This window comes from Chiroxiphia lanceolata, chromosome 23 (genome assembly GCF_009829145.1).
Source record: "Chiroxiphia lanceolata isolate bChiLan1 chromosome 23, bChiLan1.pri, whole genome shotgun sequence".
Taxonomy (NCBI): Eukaryota; Metazoa; Chordata; class Aves; order Passeriformes; family Pipridae; genus Chiroxiphia; species Chiroxiphia lanceolata.
In genome coordinates, this window is record NC_045659.1 from 133,865 (window position 1) to 154,974 (window position 21,110).

At 52.5% G+C, this 21,110-nt stretch overlaps 2 protein-coding genes across 4 annotated transcripts in view; one reads left to right on the top strand and one right to left on the bottom strand.

Annotated features, from left to right (window-relative positions):
• Positions 1-29: 29 nt before the first annotated feature.
• On the top strand, positions 30-10,793 carry CXCR5 (C-X-C motif chemokine receptor 5). The gene is made up of 4 exons (XM_032709723.1): positions 30-87; positions 121-605; positions 2,491-3,511; positions 8,058-10,793. The coding sequence occupies exons 3-4, from the start codon at positions 3,377-3,379 to the stop codon at positions 9,132-9,134; spliced, it is 1,212 nt and encodes a 403-aa protein (XP_032565614.1). The 5' UTR covers positions 30-87; positions 121-605; positions 2,491-3,376; the 3' UTR covers positions 9,135-10,793.
• Positions 10,794-12,027: 1,234 nt separating this feature from the next.
• The window catches only part of BCL9L (BCL9 like), a 64,800-nt gene continuing 55,717 nt past the window's right edge, over positions 12,028-21,110 (bottom strand). The window contains exons 6-8 of one of the 3 annotated variants that reach the window (XM_032709511.1): positions 18,619-20,995; positions 17,926-18,090; positions 12,028-16,648 (exon numbers count right to left, since the gene is read on the bottom strand). In XM_032709511.1, the coding sequence (XP_032565402.1) occupies positions 15,489-16,648; positions 17,926-18,090; positions 18,619-20,995 (3,702 nt within the window). In that variant the 3' untranslated portion in view covers positions 12,028-15,488. Of the gene's footprint in view, positions 16,649-17,925; positions 18,187-18,618; positions 20,996-21,110 lie in introns of all 3 variants that reach the window. The other 2 variants (XM_032709508.1, XM_032709510.1) reach the window with 2 other exon arrangements.

Sequence of the window (21,110 nt, forward strand, 5' to 3'; positions counted from 1 at the left end):
CGTGCGTACCTACGTACATTCGGCGTGCACTGCGCGCCACGTGACAGTGCTGGCCCCGCCCATCCGTCATCCCGGTCCCTCATCCCGGTCCCTCATCCCGGTCCCTCGTCCCGCATCCAGGCTGGTCTGTCGGCCCTGTTGTTTCTGAAGAAAAGGCTTGGAAAGTCAGCGTGGCTTCGCTCTGTAGTCATTAAAACACAGCGAAAACAAATGTAGGACCAAAAGGCTGATCCTCAGCGGGCAGGAGCTGTAACCTCCGACCGCGGCAGGCCTGGGAATTGCCATTCCCTTTCAGACGGCTGGCTGTTCCTTACACACAGGTCTTGACAAACCGGACCACAATGGGAACGTGATCTTAAAAACAGTAGCCTAAAAATGCTGGTAATTCGAAAACTGCTTTGCCGACAAATTTTGGTTCAAATGTTTTCCAAAATAGGCACAAAAAGACAGGGAGGGAAGTTCATTTACCCTGACATGGCTGCTTTTATCTTGTTCCTCACATCTACAGCTGTCTCAGGGTGGTTGTTTATCCACCCCCAGCAGCCAAAGGCACACCCGGGGCTGGAGGGGCCATGTCTGCCCTCAGCCCCACTGGAAGTCTGGGGGTCACAGCAGGGGAATGAAGCAATGCTGTTCCCTCCTCTGACAGCCACAGCACAGTCATCTCCATCAGGCCTGCTGACCCTTCTTCTGTAATAACTTCGTATGTTCCTGCCCAGTTCTCATGGGAGATCAGTGCAGTCTCATCCTTGATTTCTTTTGTTTGCTGCCTTGCAGACTCTGCTCTGCTCTGAGGCTGCTGCCCTGGACCGAGCTGCCCTTCCTCGGGGCACAGAGGTCATCCCTGGTGTGAAGCTCCCTTGCCAACCTCTCTCCTACCTGATGCATCCCTCTTTCTTTTCAAAGCTTCTGTTCCAAGTGTGGCAAGTGAAAAAGGAACCTGAAAAGACAGGTGTTCACGTGCCAGGGGAGCAGAAAACTGCACCTCACCTGTTTCTTGCTGTGCTACTCATTGGCCAAAGGGCGCAGCAGCGCCAAAATCATAGATGGGAAACCCTCAACTGCCTCACACACAGAGGCAGATGCTGGGCACGACCTTCATTCTCCTGCTCCTGCTGTTGCTTTGGCCCTGCTGTGTGGGGGCTGGCATCTCATGTCAGCTCCTTGTGGGGCTAAGCATCACACTTCCCAATGAGTAGTGCAGAAAGTGGCATGTTCGAATCTTGAAAGAACAAATAACAACAGAAATTAACAGATTAGGAAACATGCCTGACATCTGCAGGCAGCACAAAGTTTTAGTTATGGTAACAGCAAATAAGACTAACAGAGAACATTAGAGTTGAGAAGACTCAGGAGCCAGAAACAGTCTGGCTTTTCTCCAGCAGAGCTCAGAAAGTCAGTGTAGTGTCCAACTGACCAGTAGAGGTGCTTATTAGTCACACAGTTACAAAGAACATAGCAACTTCACACAGAAGTACTGCATTTTGTCATCCTTGTGTAGAGCTGAATAATTTCCTATTATCAAAATACTGCATCCAAGTTAAGGAAATTTTACATTCCTGACAAAACAAGAACAATTCTCCGATGAGAGTGTATATCTGTGGCAGAAAACCAGAGCTCAGACAGGAATTCCCATGTATGGACATCAAAACAACCCTCAAATTGAGGAATTTGGTAACAGTCTTCTTCCATAGTCAGTTCCTTACCTGTCTGTGTAGGGACAGGCAGGTTAAAAATGTATATTTAATTTCAATTTCTTTCCATTTATTTTTCCCTTATGCTATTCTCTCATTATCATATTTCTTGCATTTCACGTTACAGCAACACAAAGATCCTTTAGGTCATGCCTGTAGGGCAGCAGTCATCTCCTTGGTGTAGTGTGTGTTTGCAAGTGAAATCTTTTGTGTCTGTTGCTTTGGAGCAGGCTCCTTGAACCCCTGTCATTCCCACACCACATCTGAGGGCCAAGCTTGCAGTGTGGGAGGCATTTCCAGACTGCAGTTCCCCACAGCTGCCTTCTGTGGCCTGTCCCTCTGAGCTGAGAGGTTCTGCATCATCACTCCCTCCCTCTCAGACTCACAGTACCGTACTGCCCTGTCTTGGGAAGCAGCACCCTTGCTGCTGGCCCTTAAAGGAAGTTTCTGGTGCTGCGTGCTCCACCCTCCAGTTCTAGCTGAATGAGAGCATCCTTCCCAAGCTCTCAGTCTCCCAGGCTCAGTGGTGCCCCACTCCTCACGCTGCTCCACAGCCCTGGCAGGGCAGGCCTCAGTCTGTGTTCCCGCCTGGGAGGCAGAGAGCGAGCTCCCTATGGCCTCCCTCCAGGTTTGTTGCTCTCCATCCTCTCCCTTTTGGGAGAAGGGGTGCCCAGAGGCTGATGAGCACATGCAGATGCACACAAAGGTCCTCAGGGCAGGGAAGGACAGCCAACATCCTTGTGGTAGCAGTGGCCCATTAAGTCAGGATCACCTGGCTCCTGCTAAGAAGCAGGAGGAGTGAATGAAATCAAACACCACCTCCTCCTTCAGTAGACCAAGTCCCACTCTTGCTGGTACAGAGGCCTTGGTGCAGCTGTGCCCAGAGAAGAGGAGGACAAACACTGTGCTTGTGGAACCACTTCAGCTCTTTACAGGGGAAAAGCTTCCTGCCAAAACGCCAGCTGCAATGCCATCCTGCTCTGCTGACCCAGACTGGGGCTTTCTCACCATGAATCTGCTGCTGTAACATCAGTGAACAAAACACACATTTCCTTGAGCAGAGAAAATCTTGATTTCCCATTTTTATTATCCTTTACTACCTTGTGAAATCAAGGGGCCTTGCTGCTGTCATGCAGCTGCCCAGCCCCTCCTGCGCTTCCCTGTGCAAGCCACCTCACGCTCCCGCAAGCCCAGACGAGGGGCGAAGCAGCAGGAGAAGCAGAAGACAACCACAAGCCACTGGGGTTAAAGCAGCCAGAAGGACCTCGAGGCAGAGGGTGATGGTCATATAGACTATACCTATGCATTTCACCTCCAGGTATCTTTGAAGTCCTGCATGGCTCCAGAGATCCAGGAGTATCCAGAGATCCAGGAGTATCCAGAGATCCTGCCTGGATCCAGGAAGTTTCTGCTGTGTTCCTTGGCATAAAACTTTCCAAAGCCATTCAGACCACCTGGGACAAGGACAGCCATGGGCAACAGCCCTGGAGGTTTCCAGGGAAGCTGTAAGGATGTTCTGAATCTTCTCTGGTACAGAACAAAGGAATGTGGATTCTTCAAACTGTACTTTAAAAATCAACTTACAGTACTAGTAAAAAGATGATAAAGCTAGATGCTAATCCTTACATCAATCAGGTCACTATGCCTGGAGCTCATTTGCCTTGCAAATAGTCTATTGTTACATGCTGTATCCCTTCCTACTCAAATTACTAACTCCACCCCAAAAAAGAACTTCTGTTGAAACTTCTGTAGAAGAGACAGATCCTGCTCCTGAAACCATGGGGCCTGTCAGCTACTCATCAGAGACCTATGACTTGGTGAGTTGGGACTGGCTTTGCTTGATAACGGGGAGAGCAGGTAGAGCTGGGGTGGGCTGAAAGACTTGTTTTCTGTCTGTCCGTCTTCTCACCCTCCTGTTGGCAGAGGAAGAGCTTGAGCCATTTCTTAAGACAGCACAATCAGCCCTTGCATCCCTTAAGTCCCAGCTTGGCCACAAACACAAGGCTGTTGCTTGCAGAGAGCCAGCGCAGTGTGGCTGCAGCTGATCCAAGGGTGCTGGATATTCCCACGGGGAAAGCTGCCGAACTGCCGGGGCCTTGTGTGCAACCATTCTGGCAAGCACTTAGCCTGAGCACTGTCCTAGCATGAGGACAGACCACAGCCTCTGCAAAGGGCCAGGTGACTCCCCTGGAGAGCGGGGCTCTGGCAGCCCCATACCCACTGCCAGCCTGTCCCAGGCTCTGTTCCCTGCTGCCCATGCAGCCCTCGACACCTTGGCATCAAACATTCATTCCGAGCCAGGCACCTTCTGCACCAGCCTTCAGTGGTATAAATGACTGTGCACACAGTATGCAAAGCCCAGTACACCTCGTCTGGTCTCCTTACACAACTGGAATACTCAAGCAAATCCAGTGAGGTCTCTCTCTCTTTCTCTCTCTCTCTGTGTGAAAACCCTTGGTACAGCCATTCGTGCTCCTACCCCTGCTTGCCTTCTCCACATACAGGCTGCCACAGGCTCTGTTGAAAGTATATTTACAAGAGGGACATTTTGAAGAGGGGAAAATAAATTGCGAGTTCTTCTAACAGGGAATGATGACACAAGGCATTCTGCCTCATAGTTCTCTCCCCAGCGTTTGCAAATGAAAGACAGCAGCTGCACCTTTTAGAGTACGTTGAGGTATCCAAGGGGAAGTACACAGCAGCACTACCATCTCAGAATTTATTTTTTAACCGATTGAGCAATTGTGGAAGGAAAAACTATGAGAACGTTTGCACCAAAAGGGTGTTTGTCTCACAGTGAGTATCGCACAGTGAGTACGGTGAGGGCCTCATCTAAATTTTGATACCATCCAAGACTAATCGACTCTGTTACCTTGTGGAAAAGTAACGTGCCCAAAATGATAACCCCCTTTCTCCATAGCAAAAATGCTTTGCTTGCTTAACCTTCCTCAACTGCAGCCTAGACAACCAAAATCACAGGTGCAGAAGAACCATTGAGATCTGCACCAGGTCTCTTGAGGTGCTGCAGGCCAGTTTTCATTGTAATGGGACCAGTATGACTCAAGAGCATAAAGGCACCTGCACTACAGTAATGTGGCATTTCCATAGGCTTTGGTCTTATTCCTAGCTTTCCCTGGTTCAGCACCCAGAGAGGTTATGAGTAGAAGCTCTGTCAGTAAATCACATTGCTGCGGGCTATTTCAGTTTTAAGGTTTTGGGAATAAAATGTGCTGCTCCCAGCCCTGGCATGGACTAGAAGGGAATGACTCACATGGAAAACCCATAACAGTGCACAAGCTGCTTCACTTCTGCAGCCAAATGTTTTGATCGCTGACAGTTGTGGGGAACTGAGAAAAGCAGCTGCCACACGGAGACCAGAATAAATCTGAATGTGGGTCAGGGGTAGAGGGATCCCTGAACAAAAAGCACACAGGAACAGCCTTCCCAGGTATGCATTTATTACAGAAAGAGACACCACTTTTTCTCCCACCCCCAAATCTGGCTGCAATTGTCTTGCAGGAGACCTGTTCAAAGGTCCCTCTGCATACACACTGTTGACTTATCCCATCCCAGATCAGGCAGCCACCTGCTTCCAGTCCTAGAAATGGGAATCACAGCAGAGTCCCCAGAATCCTCTCCTTGGCACATTCAGTGCATCTCCTGCAGCTCTGGTCCCTGTCCTTCCTGTCTCAGCCTGGACTGTGACTTTTCATCCTCATGTCTCCAACTCATCTCTGTCCGCTTCCACCCACACATGCTGCTCTGCTCAGAGATGCATGAGAGGATGCCTCAGACTCAGCTCCGCACATGTTTCCCCTGCCCACAGCAAGTGGCTTTACAGTAAGAGCCCTCCCTACCTGCTCCCCATCAGCAATCAGATGGTGTCTGATAGTGGCACTCAGCCTCTGCACCTCTGGCTCCAAATACAAGGTGATGCTGGAAGCTGGTCAGTGGCCAAAGCCACTGAACACCACCCAGGCTGTCCACCCATCAGCATCAATGGTGCTGGCATGGCTCCAAGGCAGGACTGACACTCCAGCCAGCAAACCCGGACATTTCCCATCCTTTCCTTTTTTTTCCTTCAAAGGTGGAATCCTCCAACCTCTCCCCAGTGAAATTTCCCATTCCAACATATAATTTGTTTGGGGTTTTCCACACGGTCACCTGCACAGCCTGAGCAGTCTGGTTTGGTCAGTCCACTAAATTGCAAAGGTTTTTGGGTTGGTCTTGTTTTTCTCAAAGAGATTCAAGGATCTGGCACTGGACAACACATCGCAGGTTTCTATGTGTGTTGGTAATTCCTGACAAAAGGTCTGGGTACAGACTAGGAAATGTTTTCAAGCCAGGGAGAAAAATAACTGGGAGGGATTTCCAAAGGCTTTTGTCTTTAGCAGCAATCTCCAGTTTCCAAAATCATATCCTTAACCAGAAAAATAAATGTTCTTTGGGAATACAAAATGCTTTTCACCAAAGGTTTGCAGCCCCATCATCACATTAGGGGAAGACAGGTGTGTGTTTGAGGTTTTGGGTAGGGGGGATTCCTGGCCCCCGAGGGGACTGGCTCTCACCCATTCAGGAGGAAGCACCATGGCATCAGAGCACAGCCACAGCACCCCTGGATGCAGAGTTGGTGGAGAACGGGATGGTGGCAAGACCAAGAGTAACTTTGGTCAGAGCAAAGTCTGGCTCAGCACTCTTTCTGGCAGTAGCCAAAGGCAGAGGCCCAGGGAAGAAGGCAAGAGCTGGGCAAGGCTATTCTGCATTTTTCCCAAGGGCTTGTTTGCCCTCCTACCATCCACTGCTGGGGGACCACCTGAGCCAGCTGTCTGCTCTACGTGTTTAGTAATGCTCCGTAGACTTCTGCCCCATCAGTGTGCCTGGCCCCTCCTGGAGCCATGCAGATGGTTTCAGCAGCAGAGCAGAGCAGTTCAGATGAGCCCTGCCACTGCCTCTTTACCCCAGTCACGTGCGGAGGCACCCAGTGCATTGCCCAGGGAAGGCTGCCTGAGAGAGAAGAAACATAAATCACCCTTCCCTAGCCAGGAACAATGCAGGACTCCAGGCTGGTCACACTCATTTGGCTTAGTAGCACATTGGGTGAGCAAAAACCCCCAAAATCAACTCTAAAACTGTATAAAGCAGGGCTGGTATTTTTAGACGGGAACTTTGGCAGAGGAGGGAAGGAGTAGCAGGTGCAAACGGCTGCAGCTGGCAGTGAAAGGTATGAAAGCAGCAAGCAGAGACTTCCGCTGTGGTTGACACTGAAGTCTCAGCACAAGTCTCTGGAGAGGGTGTGGGTGGGGGACCTCAGGGTGACTGCTGCTGAGCTCTTCCCACTTGTCACTAATTTTTCAGCTTGCCACAAGCCTCCTGCACTGCTCTCTTTTTATGCTCATCCCAGCCCTTTGCTTTTGTGAACACCCAATTTCTGCAAGGTGCCCAAGGCCAGCGGGAGTGTGCCCACTGTCCAGGAAGTTCATCCTGAGTGCAATTCCAGCTTCCCAGCACTTGATACTTGCCCGCAGCCTCAGCCCCAATACAGGCTGCTCACCTGGCAAGAAGATCCAGCAGGCCAAGAGCAAATCATGTTTGTGGTAGCTCTATTGCACTTTCCTTACCGGCTATCAGCCTAGGGTCCGGGTGGTGTTTTTAGTCGTGTTTCCTGCTCTGACTGCAATTAATTCAGAACTGCAAGGTTTACCAACAGAACAGATTTCTCTCTGCAGCATCCACTCCTCTAGCTATGGCACCACAGTGCCTCAGAGGCTTTCCTCCAGCCATTTTGAACACCTGCCCCACACCTTTCTCTGAGCGTGTGGAAAGCAGTCTCAAGGACAGCTGCTGCTTGCTCTTGCCCCTTACCTTGCTCTGCCCCAGGCAGCTCCCAGGCCTCTGAGGAGAAGGTGGTCAGTGCAATCCCACCACCTTTGTACCTGGCAGCAGGCAGGACAGGGGCAGTCCGTATCAGAAATGAGTAGAAAACATCAGGAAAGCTGGTAGAGGAGCGTTCCATTCTATGTGAGGAAGCAAGAGCCACCAGCAGGTAAACTGGCAAGAACCAGATGATGAAACTGGTCATTTGACTGGACACCAGAACATCACCAAATATGCTAGTTAGAGATTAGATCCTGAGCAGCTCTTGCTGTCAGAGATGGAGACAACCCTCTCCACAGGCTGCTGCACCTCCTGGCACTGGGGGGACCTCCAAGGTCATCACACTGCAGACAGGCAACACCCGCTCCTGATGCAGGTGGGCCGCAGGACGTGGGAATGCTCCACTCTAGGTTTGCCAGGTGCAGCTGAGGGACTGGGTTCTTGTGTCCAGAAACTCCCCTCTGTTAACGATACTCTCTTATTCTCCAGAGCCAGGTGGAACTGAGTGGCTACTACGAAGCTGAGAACACCACCCCTTCTTTGGAGGGCTACTTTTGCTTCAACCCAGCCTCATCAGTGGTCGGCAACCAGAGAGACCCCTTCAGAAAGGTCTTCATGCCCCTCATCTATCTGCTGATGTTCATGTTGGGGACTGTAGGCAATGCTCTGGTCCTGGTCATTTTAGAGAGGTTCAAGCGGTCTCGCACCACCACGGAAAACTTCCTTTTCCATCTCACCCTGGCCAACCTGGCACTGTTGCTTACCTTCCCATTCAGCGTGGTAGAGAGCTTGGCTGGGTGGGTATTTGGGAAGTTCCTCTGCAAGATACTCAGTGCTGTCCACAAGATCAATTTCTACTGCAGTAGCATGCTGCTGGGGTGCATCGCGGTGGACCGTTACCTGGCCATCGTCTATGCAATCCACACCTACCGCAAACGCAGAGCTCACTCCATCCATCTCACCTGCACGGCTGTGTGGCTCTGCTCACTGCTTCTGACTTTACCCGATCTCATCTTCATGGAAGTCTGGACAGACGACAGCAACCGCAGCATTTGCTATTTTCCAGAGGTTGGGATCGATGGCAACAATGCCTGGCTGGCAACTCGCTTCCTCTACCACACTGTGGGCTTCTTTGTGCCCCTGCTGGTCATGTGTTACTGCTACATGGCCATTGTCCGGGTGCTCTGTCAGTCCCAGCGCCTGCAGAGGCAGAAAGCTGTCCGTGTGGCCATCCTGGTGACAGGAATCTTCCTGCTCTGCTGGAGCCCGTACCACATCGTCATCTTCCTGAACACACTTACCAAGCTAGAAGCCTTCACCAAGAACTGCCTCCTGGAAGACCAGCTGGACACAGCCATCATGGTGACAGAGGCCATTGGCTTCACACACTGCTGCCTCAACCCCATCCTCTACGCCTTCATTGGAGTCAAGTTCCGTAATGACTTCTTCCGGATCCTGCAGGAGCTTGGCTGCATAAGCCAGGAGACCCTGCAGGAGATCCTGGAGGTGACAAGGAAGGGTAGCGGGATTGATTCCGACACCACCACCTCCATCTCCACCTTCTAGCTGGAAAAGGCTGCCTGCAGGACAGAACTGGCCTAGGGCTTTCCTTCCTAGTGGCGTACTTGCTGTGGTCTCAGTTACAAGTTTCACAAGCATCCCCACCACTTTTCTTTGCTCCTCAGGAAACAGGTCCAATAGCCACCGAACACCCGAATCCCATCAGATACCTTGCCTGGCTCCTCCTGGTTCTCATACCTGTAGAGATCTGCCTGGCAGCTGTTGGTGAATGCTGGCTGTCCAGTGGTCACTCTCGTGGATGAACCCAAGTGGGCTGAACTGACACTCCCACTGACGCTCCCACCTCTCCCTCAAAACGGTGCCTGCAGGCATCCTGTGCATGAAGCCAGGCACAAGACTGGGGTGCCAGGGGCAAGGAAAAAAGTGCAGCCAACTAAGCTAAGCAGGTCTCCATTTCACTAGCTCAGGTTGGTACAGACATGCCCAAAGGAAGCAGCAGGACTCATTGGCCACAGCAACTGGAAAGAGAGGTGCAGGTAGGACTGATGGGGGCTGTAGAGCTCAATCGCATAGCATGAGCATACAGTGCTGAACACTCTCTGACTGCAACATTGTCCTCCTGCTGCATGACATCCCCCTCAGCCAGCCATGACACGTTCACCTGCCCGACACAGCTCATGCCAGCTGGTCCTCCCACAGACTAACAGATTTGACTGTCACAGACTCCTTTCCTGACACCAGTTGCATCTTTCCCCACTTATTTGATCTGTTTTACTGCTGTTAAGATCTTCTGTGAGTGGCTGCTGAACTGAATGCCTGACTATGCAAAAGTTTTCCTTTAAGGAAAAACACCAGTTGAAGAGATGGCTTCTGTCTTGTGACTCTGCACAGGGGACAGAAACCACACCGCTTTGTAAGTCTGAAGGTGTAACTTTTTCTTTCAGCTCACTGTATGGCAATTTGTGGGTTCTGAGAGCAAGGAGACCCACTGCCCCAAAGTAAGGAAAAGAGCTCGTTTGCATAACTTCTCTTTGTTTTTAGCGAGGTGAGAGGAAATGCAGCATTTTGCTTTGCACTGTGCTTTCTGATATTTTTCCTCCACCTGCATCAACAGGGCTTTCAGAGATTAAGTGCATCCAGGTGTACAGAGAACAAACCTGGGTGGTGATCTTGCCCTGAACTGCAGCTGAACTTCACTATACCCAAGGGCCCTTCTAAAAAGACCAGGCATTATGGAAGGGGTTACGTTACCTCAGTCTGGATCAGGTAGAGATCTCAATAGCTCGTTCTCACATTGTGACTTCAGGAGAAAACTCACCAAGTATAAGGCAGTCCACCATTTCCTGCAGTGCTGCATCTTCAAAGATGAAACCTGCAAATAATGGTGACTGTAATTGTTCAAGCATGTACATGCAGCAGAGGAAGAGCAGCTCTCTTTAGCCTGTCCTCGTGTTCTCCATGGTTGTACCAGTGAGCAGACCCATTGCAGATGCATTGTAAACACCTCCCCAGCAGGTTCTGATGAAACTGTGTTTCTACGTACATAAAACTGTTACTGAAGAAATGAACAGTCAGAGTGTAAAATTCTTACAGTGGTCACAAAGTAAAAAGAAAATCTGCATACAAAGTAAGAGTGAACAGATTGATTACACATCTATTGTTACTATAGTTTTTAGTACTGGTATGTACAAACCTTTAGAAATGTTTGATGTAAGCTGTAATAAACAATTGAAGGAAACACCTTCTCATGGATAGTGCTTGTAAGCAGTTGTCTGCAGTCATGTCACTTTCTCGAGGGAAATGCATCAGAGAGCACTGAGTGGGCAGACGTCACCTTTCTGACAAGCACTGCTGTTCCCACATGGGGACCACAGGGCTCACAAGACCACCCTGTTCAGATTCCCCTTCACTGGTGCCACAGAATGCCCTGCTGTGTTCAGAGTCAGTCCAGATCTACATTAGCTCTCTGCTTTCCAGAGCCTCTTCCACCAACTGGAGCACCTGCTGCCCCAGTTTTACAGCAGCTGCTAACCCAAGTGGAAAGCTGCCCTTGCACCCACATTTGGCTCAGCCAGCCTGGGAATGGCTTGGCTCAGAACTGGCAGACCCTTCCCCAAAGAGCAGCTGTTGCTCCTCCCACAGCTGCCTGCAGCCAACCTGCTGAATGGTGACAAGAAAGCAAGAGGAACTTTCCTTCACCACAGAGGAAGCTGGGCTTTCCACTCAATGAAACTCTCGCTGCCTCCTCAAGGTTTGCATGGCTGTCACACGGCCCAGAGAGGGCTTCCCTGCTAAGCACTCATGCCACCAGAGCCACCCCCAGACACCACAGCCCTCAGGCACACAAACCTTCAGACTCCCCTGTGGAGCTCAGCTCAGCCCCTATTCCACTGCTACCAAGTGAGGCAGACGTACTCTGCCCACCCAGGCCACCAGGAAGAGGCACGGAGCCCAGGGGAGCTCCAAGGTGGCTTGTGCAGGGAGTGAGGAAGTGGCGTGTGGGAAGGCAATCTCACCACCATCCACAGCACACACTCTGCACCCCCAGCCCTGGACCACGCTCTGCAAACAAGGCTCCAGCAGACAACCCAGAGAAAGCCTTGGTCTCTGCTGAAGGCAACGCCAAAGACAAGGACACAGACTCACAACAGCACACTGCTCTGCATTTCCTGCAGGGCAACCAAGTCTCCCAGGAGGCAGAGCTGGGGTGTTTCAGCAGAGCATCCTGCTACACGCGCGCGATGATCGCAGGGCTGTGGCAGGCAGTGGAGCGTGCATGCGTGAGCACGAGCCAGGAACGCATGAATGAACCTGTGCCTGGGAGCGCTGCAGAGAAAGGGCTCCCCCGATGCCCACGCAACCCTCCCAGCAGCTCTTGCACCCTCTTGTCCCCACTGCAGACCCATGGAAAATCACGTGGAAAAAGACAGGCACAAGGTCAGGTTTTGAAATTTGTCTTTTTAATAAAAAGGCACCTATAAAACAGGTCAATACATTACAGGCAGCACAGATACCCAAAAACAAGCCTAAAAATTGTTTCAAATAAAAACCAATAAGATGTCTTCACATATTGTATTTATATATTTATATTTATATATATATATTTATATAATGGTACAAAATGACTGGGGAATTTCTCCATGGGATGACAGAGAACAGGTCAGTCACCTTTACCTCAACGTGAAAGCTAATTCCGGGTGCGTGATTATCCGACGTACTGAAAGATGCGGTTTCCCAGCATATGCTTTTTTGGAGCCGGAAAAACATGGCGAAGTCATGGCTAAAAGATGGGCAAACCTACTGTGATTAGGTGGAGTCAGTACACAGAACTCAAGCTGAGAAGCCGAGCAATAAACTACAAGACACAAGACTAGACACAGGTCACGGCAGCAGGCAACCAGCTGATGGCAAACCTTGCCCAGGTCTAACACAGACTGGCTGTCGCTGAGCCTCCAGAGGAACTCCTGCCACACTGCTGTTCACAGACATGGTTGGGAGTGGTGCCCAGGGCAGAAGGGTGTTAGACAGCACTTCTCCCCGTTGTTCAGCCCTCTCAGTGGTAGGGATAGGGCTGGCTCTAGGGCAGTGCAATTTTGCAGAAGAGCATCGACTGCTGCTCTAGAATCCTCAGCTCTGACCTAGTATTGGGATTTCCCTTTTGTATCCAGGGCTGCTGAGTCAAAAGGCTTTGCTTCTTATTTGTCACTGAAGGACAGGTGTTCCTTCTGTTGCCAGGCAGAAATAGCACTGCACTGCCCCGTCCCCACGAGCAGCCAGCACCAGCCTCCTGAGTCCTGCACAGCCCTGCAGCCTGGGGGCTCCAGCTGAGCAGGGACAACACGCTGCCCACAAAGACAGGACTGCAAGCCCCAAGCAACTTCTGTGTCAGGCTGGGCAAAAAGGACAACAGGGAAGGTACGAACACGTGGAGATCTCAACCGGGCTAAAACAACGGCTGTCTACAGACAAACAAAAAACCTCCATATAGAAAATGTTAGGGCTTCAAATTAGCCAAGACTAGCTGGTGGGTAATGAGCAAGGTTTGAGGCTGTAATTGGTATTTGGATGTTTACGAGAAACTACCAGCAGCCAACACCCTAAAGTGCAGCCAAGAGAAGCCACAGCCTTTCAGGCAAGTCAAGCTTAGAAAGAGCTACATCTGTTTGAGCCACATCCTCCCATGTGAACACACTGAAAGGATGGAGAATCCAACTAGCTAACATGGTCAGGTCCAAAGCCTGAGCTGAAGATTATTCCTCTGCTCCAACTGCAAAGGCAGGGATGACCGCTGCCTGTTTCATCACCTCAAAAACTGCTACTTGCTCACATCATACACAACAAACCCCTACAAAGCAGGAGACCAAAGCAAGATTCTTCCTCAAATCCAGACCCATGCTTCTTACCCAGTACTGCTCGCTACACAATGCCCCAAAGCTTCGAGGTATTCCTAACTGGACTCTGTGACTCCATCTTCTCACAGACTGGATCGAGAGAGCTGCTGGGCTGACGTTTCAGCACCCGCCAGCCTGTCCAAACAGCTTGCAAGATGGTGAAAAGTGTTGCTGTTCACCCGCTACTTGACAATCTCCCTTTCCAAAGCCCTCTCCTCCCTGCAGTACCAAGCTGGGAAAGGTGAGCTCTGTTATAAGAGAGTGTGCTAAGTCTGGCTCTGCAGAGATAATCCTCCAAGCAGTGTTCCCCCAGCAGCTGTGTGCCCCAAGTTCACCGCTGGATGCTGGAATGGGGTCCCTGCAGAGGTCCAGAGACACTGCCATGAGTGCAGAAGTGTGTGCACATCACCCCACATTCCCCTCCGTGAACAAACACAGGACAGACCATCAGGACCGCGTGCAGGAAGACCTTATGGAGTGCAGGATGAGGAGGATGGAGCACATCCAGAAAAGCCAGAGTTGTCCAAATGGCACACTTCTGCCAGCTTGGGAATGAGGGATTGCAATGCAGCTTCAGCCTCTTCTGTCTGAAACACAGAATGGCCACACCACTGACACCAAACAAGACTTACACTAAGGTGGAGTATTGCACGCAGGGACAGGTCCTCTTCAACAGCTGGACCTCTCCTGTGTCACAGGGCAGGGCTGCTGCCAGTAGCTCAGGGCGAGATGGAACAAAGACTGCCTGCAAAACTCTGGAGGAGAAGGACCGACAAGCATGAGGAAGACCTGGGAGAGCATTCAACAGGAGAGGGGGCGCAGGACAATGTCAGACGGTGATGTATGGGTCATGGACTGGTGTAGGAAGGCTGCAGAAGAGCAGGGTTCCTAGCTAGCCTCTCCTGGAAGCACCGAAATGCATCACCTCACTCACCTCGGAACCCATCGGTCCCTACACACCGTAACACCTGCCACCAGGGGACACAGTAGGAAGGGAAGAGAAGGGAGTAGAGGTGACAGGGTTGGTCAAGACCTTCGGGTCCAGCATGTTATCATCTGCGAAGCCCAATCCTCACCACTTCTCCAGCTGAAGGGAGAATGCTCCCCAGCATCCCCAGCTGCCACAGCAGCTTCTCCACAGAGCAGCAACAGCTGCATCCCATGAAGCTGTGGACTCTGTCCTGCCAGATGAGCACCAGCAGCGTTTCACCAGGGCCACAGCTCTTGGTGGTGGTTGTGTTTGTGTACTCAGCAGAGCATCCACAGGGGCCTGAGATCTGCATGACACTACATCCCCCGCCCCCCTCGCACATGCAAACCATCCAGATGCATGAACAACACAGGTCTGACACAGAGTCACTCTACAATGGGATCTCTCAACATCTTGTGCACCCTGGGGATCCTCCTCCCTCCCCCCCTCAAGGAGAGTCTTCAATCCTTGTACACTGTTGCCTTTAGCATGTTTTTCTGTTTCTGTTTTTTCAAACATGTTTTGAGGCTTCTATTAAAACACAGAAATACAGAACAATTAAAAACCAGCACAAGTTTCGCCTTTCCCAGCGACCTATTTACAGCTAGTTCCAAAAACCCTCTTGCACATTTTGGTTGCTTAAAAAGGAAGGAAAAAAAGAAAAAAAAAAAAAAAGAAAAAAAGAAAAAGAGAAAAAAAAGAGAAAGAAAAACACTTGACAGAGGAAAACCGTAAGTGAAAACTTTACAAACTGACACAGGGTCTGGATGACCCTAGTCTCCACTCAGGGTTCAAAGTAACAGCCCCACTCCCAGCCCCTCCACCCTCCCCTTCCCCAAAAAAGAAAGGAAAAAGAAACCCAATTCACATCAAGTTTACTGCACATATGGTTTTCTGTGTAGAGGCGAATCCAATATGAAAAGCATCCCACGTGGTGTCCTCCACTGACATTGGCCCCCAACCCTCCCCTGCAGAAAGGTTTAAAAATGTTTGTAGAGGCAGCCCAGTCCCCTCCCCAGCCCTGAGAGCCAGCCGGGGTTAGAAAGGCAAGTTCGCCATGTTCCCAGGCCCGGGGATGTAACTCATCTGGCTGTCCAGGGAGACACTCCTCTGCCTCATCTGGTGCGTGACCATGAGGTTCTGCTGAGGCGGGGGCCCCATGAGAGAGCCCTGAGGTGACATCATATGTCCTGTCTGGGCATACATCTCCCCTGACACAGACATGCTCCTCTGCTTGGCCTGCATCAGCATGAAATTCTGCTGGGCCATCAGGCTCTGCTGTGGAGACATCATGCCCTGGTGCATGCTGTTGCCCATCATGCCTTGCTGGGGTGGTATACCTGTCCTGCCCAGCATGGGCATTTGTCCAGGATGGCACATGGGCATGCTGAGTCCCCTCTGCACGCCCTGCTGCCCGGGGAGGCTGGGGGCATTCATACCTGGCCGCACCGGGGGCTGCTCAGCCATCATGTTCTGCAGGTTCATGAGGTGAAGGTTGGAAGGCTGAGATTTCGGCGCCTGGCTGTCACTCTTGGGGAAATACTGCAAGGTGCTGCTTGGCTTCTCTGATGGGATGATCCTGGACAGATCAAATTCAGGGATCCCTGTGGGTGTGGGGCGGATGACCTCGCTGAGCTCGGGGTCGTTCAGCACCGATGCCACCCCGGGAAGCACGGGTGGGTAGGGCTCGCCAATCCGAGGAGGGATGTTCTTGCCCATCATGTGCTGCTGAGGGGGCATCTGGCCAGGCTGCTGGGAGGGAAGGTCCTCAGGCGGCAAGGGCATCCCTGGTGGGTAATGCTGCTGCATCCCAGGGCCACCTCCCGCACCGGGGGCTATGGGCATGCCTCCAGCAGGAGATGGCATGGCGTTGTGGGGCTGCTGCATGCGGGGGAACACGAGCTGGTTAGAAGGAATCATCTGTGAACTGTTGGGCACAGGGCCACACTGCTGGTTCAACGAGTCCTGGGGACCCGGGGGCATCATCATGGGGTTCTGGGGGGGCACGCCTGCCCCTGGCCCACTTGGGTGCATAGGAATGTTGGAGCCCAGAGGGTTTGGGGAGGACATCATGGAGGTGGGGGGCGGTTCGTGGGAGAGGGGCTGCTGACCAGGCAGGTTCATTCCCATGGGGCTCTGAGAGGATCCAGGTGCCACAGAGTTCAAGTGCAGTTGATTTGGCTGATTCCCTGTCACACCTAAGGACAGAAAAAAGAGAGAAGAGTTATCCCTCCTCTCAGATCTCTTAGGGTTGCAAAATCCACATCCTGAAAGCCTGCCAAGCACTCCTGCTCAGAATTCCCTGAGCATGGAGAGTGATGCTTAGTAAGGAGCTGCAAGATGGGCTTGCAAAGCACCAATATCAGAAAAAAAGCACTCAGACTCCAGCTCCCTAAGCCCACAAGCACCAGAGAGATCTTTCAGCTTCATCCAGTCCCATGCTGGATTTGTAGCTTCTTACAGCCCCCTGATTTTAGAATCCTGGCTCGGTGTGTTGGGACAGCCCTACACCATGGTCTCAGCAGGGCTCCCAGCAAGGCTCCCAGCTACCTGGAAGGCACTGAGGAGTGACCCTTCAACACTGTGGGCTGCAGGGTTCATGCCACCCAGCAAGCTCCAGTGGCCACACAACCTTGGGCGGTGAGGAGGAAAAAAGCAGAAGAGCGGGCAGCCCAACACAGGTGATGTCCGGGTGGGACATCGGAACAGCAGAGCCATCCATGCCTGTGGAGGCAGTCAATGCATTTGCATGCCTGCAGTCAACCTAAGTGACTGCTCAGCAGTGAAAGAGTCAAAAAGTTGATTTTTCATTTTGAAAACTGCCAAAAATATTTATCAGACAGCTTTAAACCCCTAAATCAAGTGGTAAAGCACACTGGAATTCCCCTTTGGGCCGGTCACCAAGTGACAAAAAACACTCATTTGCCTAGCTGTCCTCACCCGTGCCACCAGCTAGTGAAGCGTATCTGGCCTACTGAAATCACAGCTATGCTACCTACAACACAGGTTGCCTCATGCAGGCACTTGGGCTGCACTCAAAACACCAGACTCCCAAGCCCTGTTTGGAGCATGCCTGTCCTGTCACACAGAAACACAAGGGCTCTAAGCAGCAGACCTCTGTCTGCAAGTCCTGAGCCAGAGAAAACTCCAGGAGCCATGAAAATTCAGGGCCAATGCCTCCGCACGAGGTAAAGGTAGATCTAAAAAATTCCAGAGCTCACGGAAGAAGGATGTCTCAAGCCAGACTCGCTCACGTACTTCCAGAGAGCACACCCTAGCCAAAAGCTGATGGGCAGCCTCAGCACAGGGCAAAGAAATGCACAAACTATTACCACTGAGGGTGAATTTAAGCTATTTGACATGGTGGACAGGGGGAGAAGAAAGTTTCTAATGCCTCCTCCACCTGCTGCCTCAGGCTCGCTGGCAGCCACGAGACAGCGTGACCTCTTGCAAGCCCAGCTCCAGTAGTATGTACCTGACATACTTCCAGGAGGGAGCATAGGCCTGTCCGGCAGCAGCTCGTCGTCGGAGGTGGCGATGGTTTTGATGGCATTGTGGTAAAGTGGTGTGGAGCTGGGCATGGCATACTTGGACATCTGGGACATCATCAGTGAGAGTGGGTTCTGAGAGGGGGATGGATCTGGAGAGGAAGTAAAAGGCATGTTGGGATTTATGGTGCTAGAGGTGTTACTGGCTGGCGCGGAAGAGCTGCTCCGAGGCCCAGAAGGGAGAGAACCTGCAAGCAAGAGAGAGACCAGCTTAGTACTGTCCACACACCTACTATCAGAGAGCAACCCTGTCCCCTCCTTCCGATGGCAGCAACCAAAGGAGTTTGCAAAACACAGAGCTGGCCCAGCCCAGAATGCAGAGACCCTGCTCCAGAGCAGTGACAGACTTCCACTTCAACCTGCTCCTGACTGCCCAGCACAGACACAGCTTTTGCTGCCTTATCACAGAGTGTAAGCAGTAAAAGCTGCTCTGCCCACCCTCTCATCTACCTGAAAAGGCCCTGTTTGGACTCCTGGGAAATAAACTTGCCCCATGAGATGCCACACACAGGCATCTCTGTTTCTTCTTGCTCCTGCGAGAGCTCACAGGCTGGAGAGAAACACTGTCCGCACACTCACCAAGCACAGACATGCACTCGCATGCAAGACACCCGGCATACCCTGATCCAGTGCTCCCATGGAGGCAGATGAGTTCATGCTGAGAGTCTGCTTGCTCTGGTTGACTCCTGGGCTGGGCATGGTGGCTTTGGGAGATGGCACCCAACCAGGGGAAGGAACAGCCATAGAAGGGGACTTCAGGCGGCTTGGTGAGCCGGTTGGAGACCGCACATTGAGAGAGGAGCTCATCACCTGGGGGGACTTGAGGGGCCCTGACTGGTTTGAAGGTGGCATGCTGACCATCTGTGAGGGTGTCTGTGGGGACTTGAGGTTGGCAGACGGGGAGGTGACCAACGGCGAGTGCACCTGGCTAAGGGTGGGAGACTTGAGGTGGCCCATGCTGGGGGAATTCATCTGGCTGATGTTGATGGTGAGGTCAGAGGGCCGGCGGCCAAGCCCTCGGGAAGGTGCTGGGTGCATGTTGGCTAGGTTTCCCCCTGGTGTGGGAGTGGGATTGGAAGCTGGAGGCAGAGGGATGTGGCTGAGCCTGGTGGTGCCACTGATGCTCCCAACGGGCATGGTGCCCTGCTCAGGGTTGAATATGTCCGAGCCACTGCCCATCTCCTGGGGCATGCTGGGATAAGGTCCTTGCCCGCTTGAGAAGCCTTGCTGCCCTTGGTTGGGGAACTGGGAGGGAATCATCATTTTCTGGGGCCCTGTTAGCATTGCACTACCACTGCCATTCTGAGCCCTTGCCCTGGCCAGCTCCTCAGGGCTCATGCCCTGGTGGGCCATCATCTCGGGGCCCCTCATCTTCTGCGACATCATCATCTGCTGCTGTGGGGTCATCTGGACATTGAGGTTCATGTTCATGTTCATGTTGACATTCATGTTCATGTTGAGGTTGCCAGGGCCCACGGGTGCATCCATGTCCCGAAGGCCTGACTGACTCATAGGGGGGCTCAGCATCCCCCGAGTGCCTGCAAAATCCATTCCCATTGGGGCACTGCTCAGGCTCTCCCCCGTTATCTGGCCAGCAAACATGGATGGATCCATCTGCCTGTGAGCCTGCATCATCCTCTCCATTTCCATGCTCTGGCTCATGGAGTTGCCGGATATTCCCATGGGCCTCTGCATTGCCACTGGGCGTTTTTCCATGAGCTGATGCCGTAGAATCTCCTCCCTGGCACGGGGATTCATAAACCTTTCTGGGTCCCCTTGCCCTGATGGGTAGGGGAGGGTGCCCTGCGGAAAGTTCCCAGGGCCTCCCATAGGAGACATATCATCGCTCCATCCCATGCCAGGCCTGACTGGTCTCTGCATGGCATTCATGGGCCCAAGAGCATCCAAGGGCATGTTCTGCATCCCTCCAAAGCCAGAGACTCTCTGCATTTGATTCCCAGGAAACCGTGGCCCAGGAAAGGGTGGCCCTCCCCGCAGCTGCATAGGGTCCTGCACATCTATGGGTCCCCGCAGCTGGCTGCCCATCCCCGGCGGCCACGGCTCCCCAGGCTTGCTATGGTAGGGTGGTGGGGGCCCACGCATCATCATGCTCCCCATCGACTGCGGGATCATGATCTCCTGCATGGGCCGGCCGTGGATGCTGATCTGCTCCTCTTTCCGTCGCTTTTCCTCATAGTACTCTTCCTGCAGCTTCCTCCAGGCCACTTGCTCCGGTGTCAGGCTGTCCTGGTTCAGCCGCTGCATCATCATGTTCATCTGCTGCCCCATGTCAGCTCCAGGGTGGTGTGGCACCTCGTGTTCTAGGCTGGGCCCACCAAGGCTCTGAGTCTGGGATATCATGGACTGCAGAGGTTCTTCATACTTCTTCATGCTGGCAGAGGGTGCAGGGGGCTGGGTAGGGGTAGCCTGCGGCTGAGGGGCAGTGCCACCCTCACCCACATTTTGGCTGGACTTGAGGAAGGGCTCGGCCTCCCCACTGCGCAGCAGCAAACGCTCAATGTCCCGCAAGGTCTGCAGAGAGCGCTCTCGGTGCTCCAGCTGCTCCTTTGAGAGCCCTTCCGAGTTCATGGCGTTCCTGGGGCCCAGGCCTGCCTGCCCTGGCATCCCTGGACCCGGACCCTCTCCGAGAAGGCTAGAGCTGGAGGCGGCAGAGGAGTCCACTTGCCCAGGCTGCATGGCACTGGCAGATGCGGTGGGTGTATTTGGGTGGTTGTTTCCAGGCTGGTTGCTGCTGCTGTTGTTCCCCAAAGAGCTGGGAGTCAGATCTCTCCGGACATCTTCACTTGTCCCTTCCTGAGGCGCAGGCAAAGGTGTTTGACTGATGGTCTGAGGTGTGGGGGGTGGAGGTTGCGGTGGGGGAGGCTGCGGCTGTGGCTGACTTGCTTGAGGGGCTGGCGGCTGGGACTGTGGAGTGTTGGCAGCAGGAGGGTTAATCGGAAGTGGCTCAGCAACCCCCAGCACTTTAGGAGCAGGTGCCTAGCAGAGAAAAGGGGAAGAAACTTGAGAAGTAAAAACCCTAGAGAGGTATTCTTCCCTGCACCCTGCAGGAGACCTCTCTGTCCCGAAAAGTTGCCTCATGGCAGTTCATCTT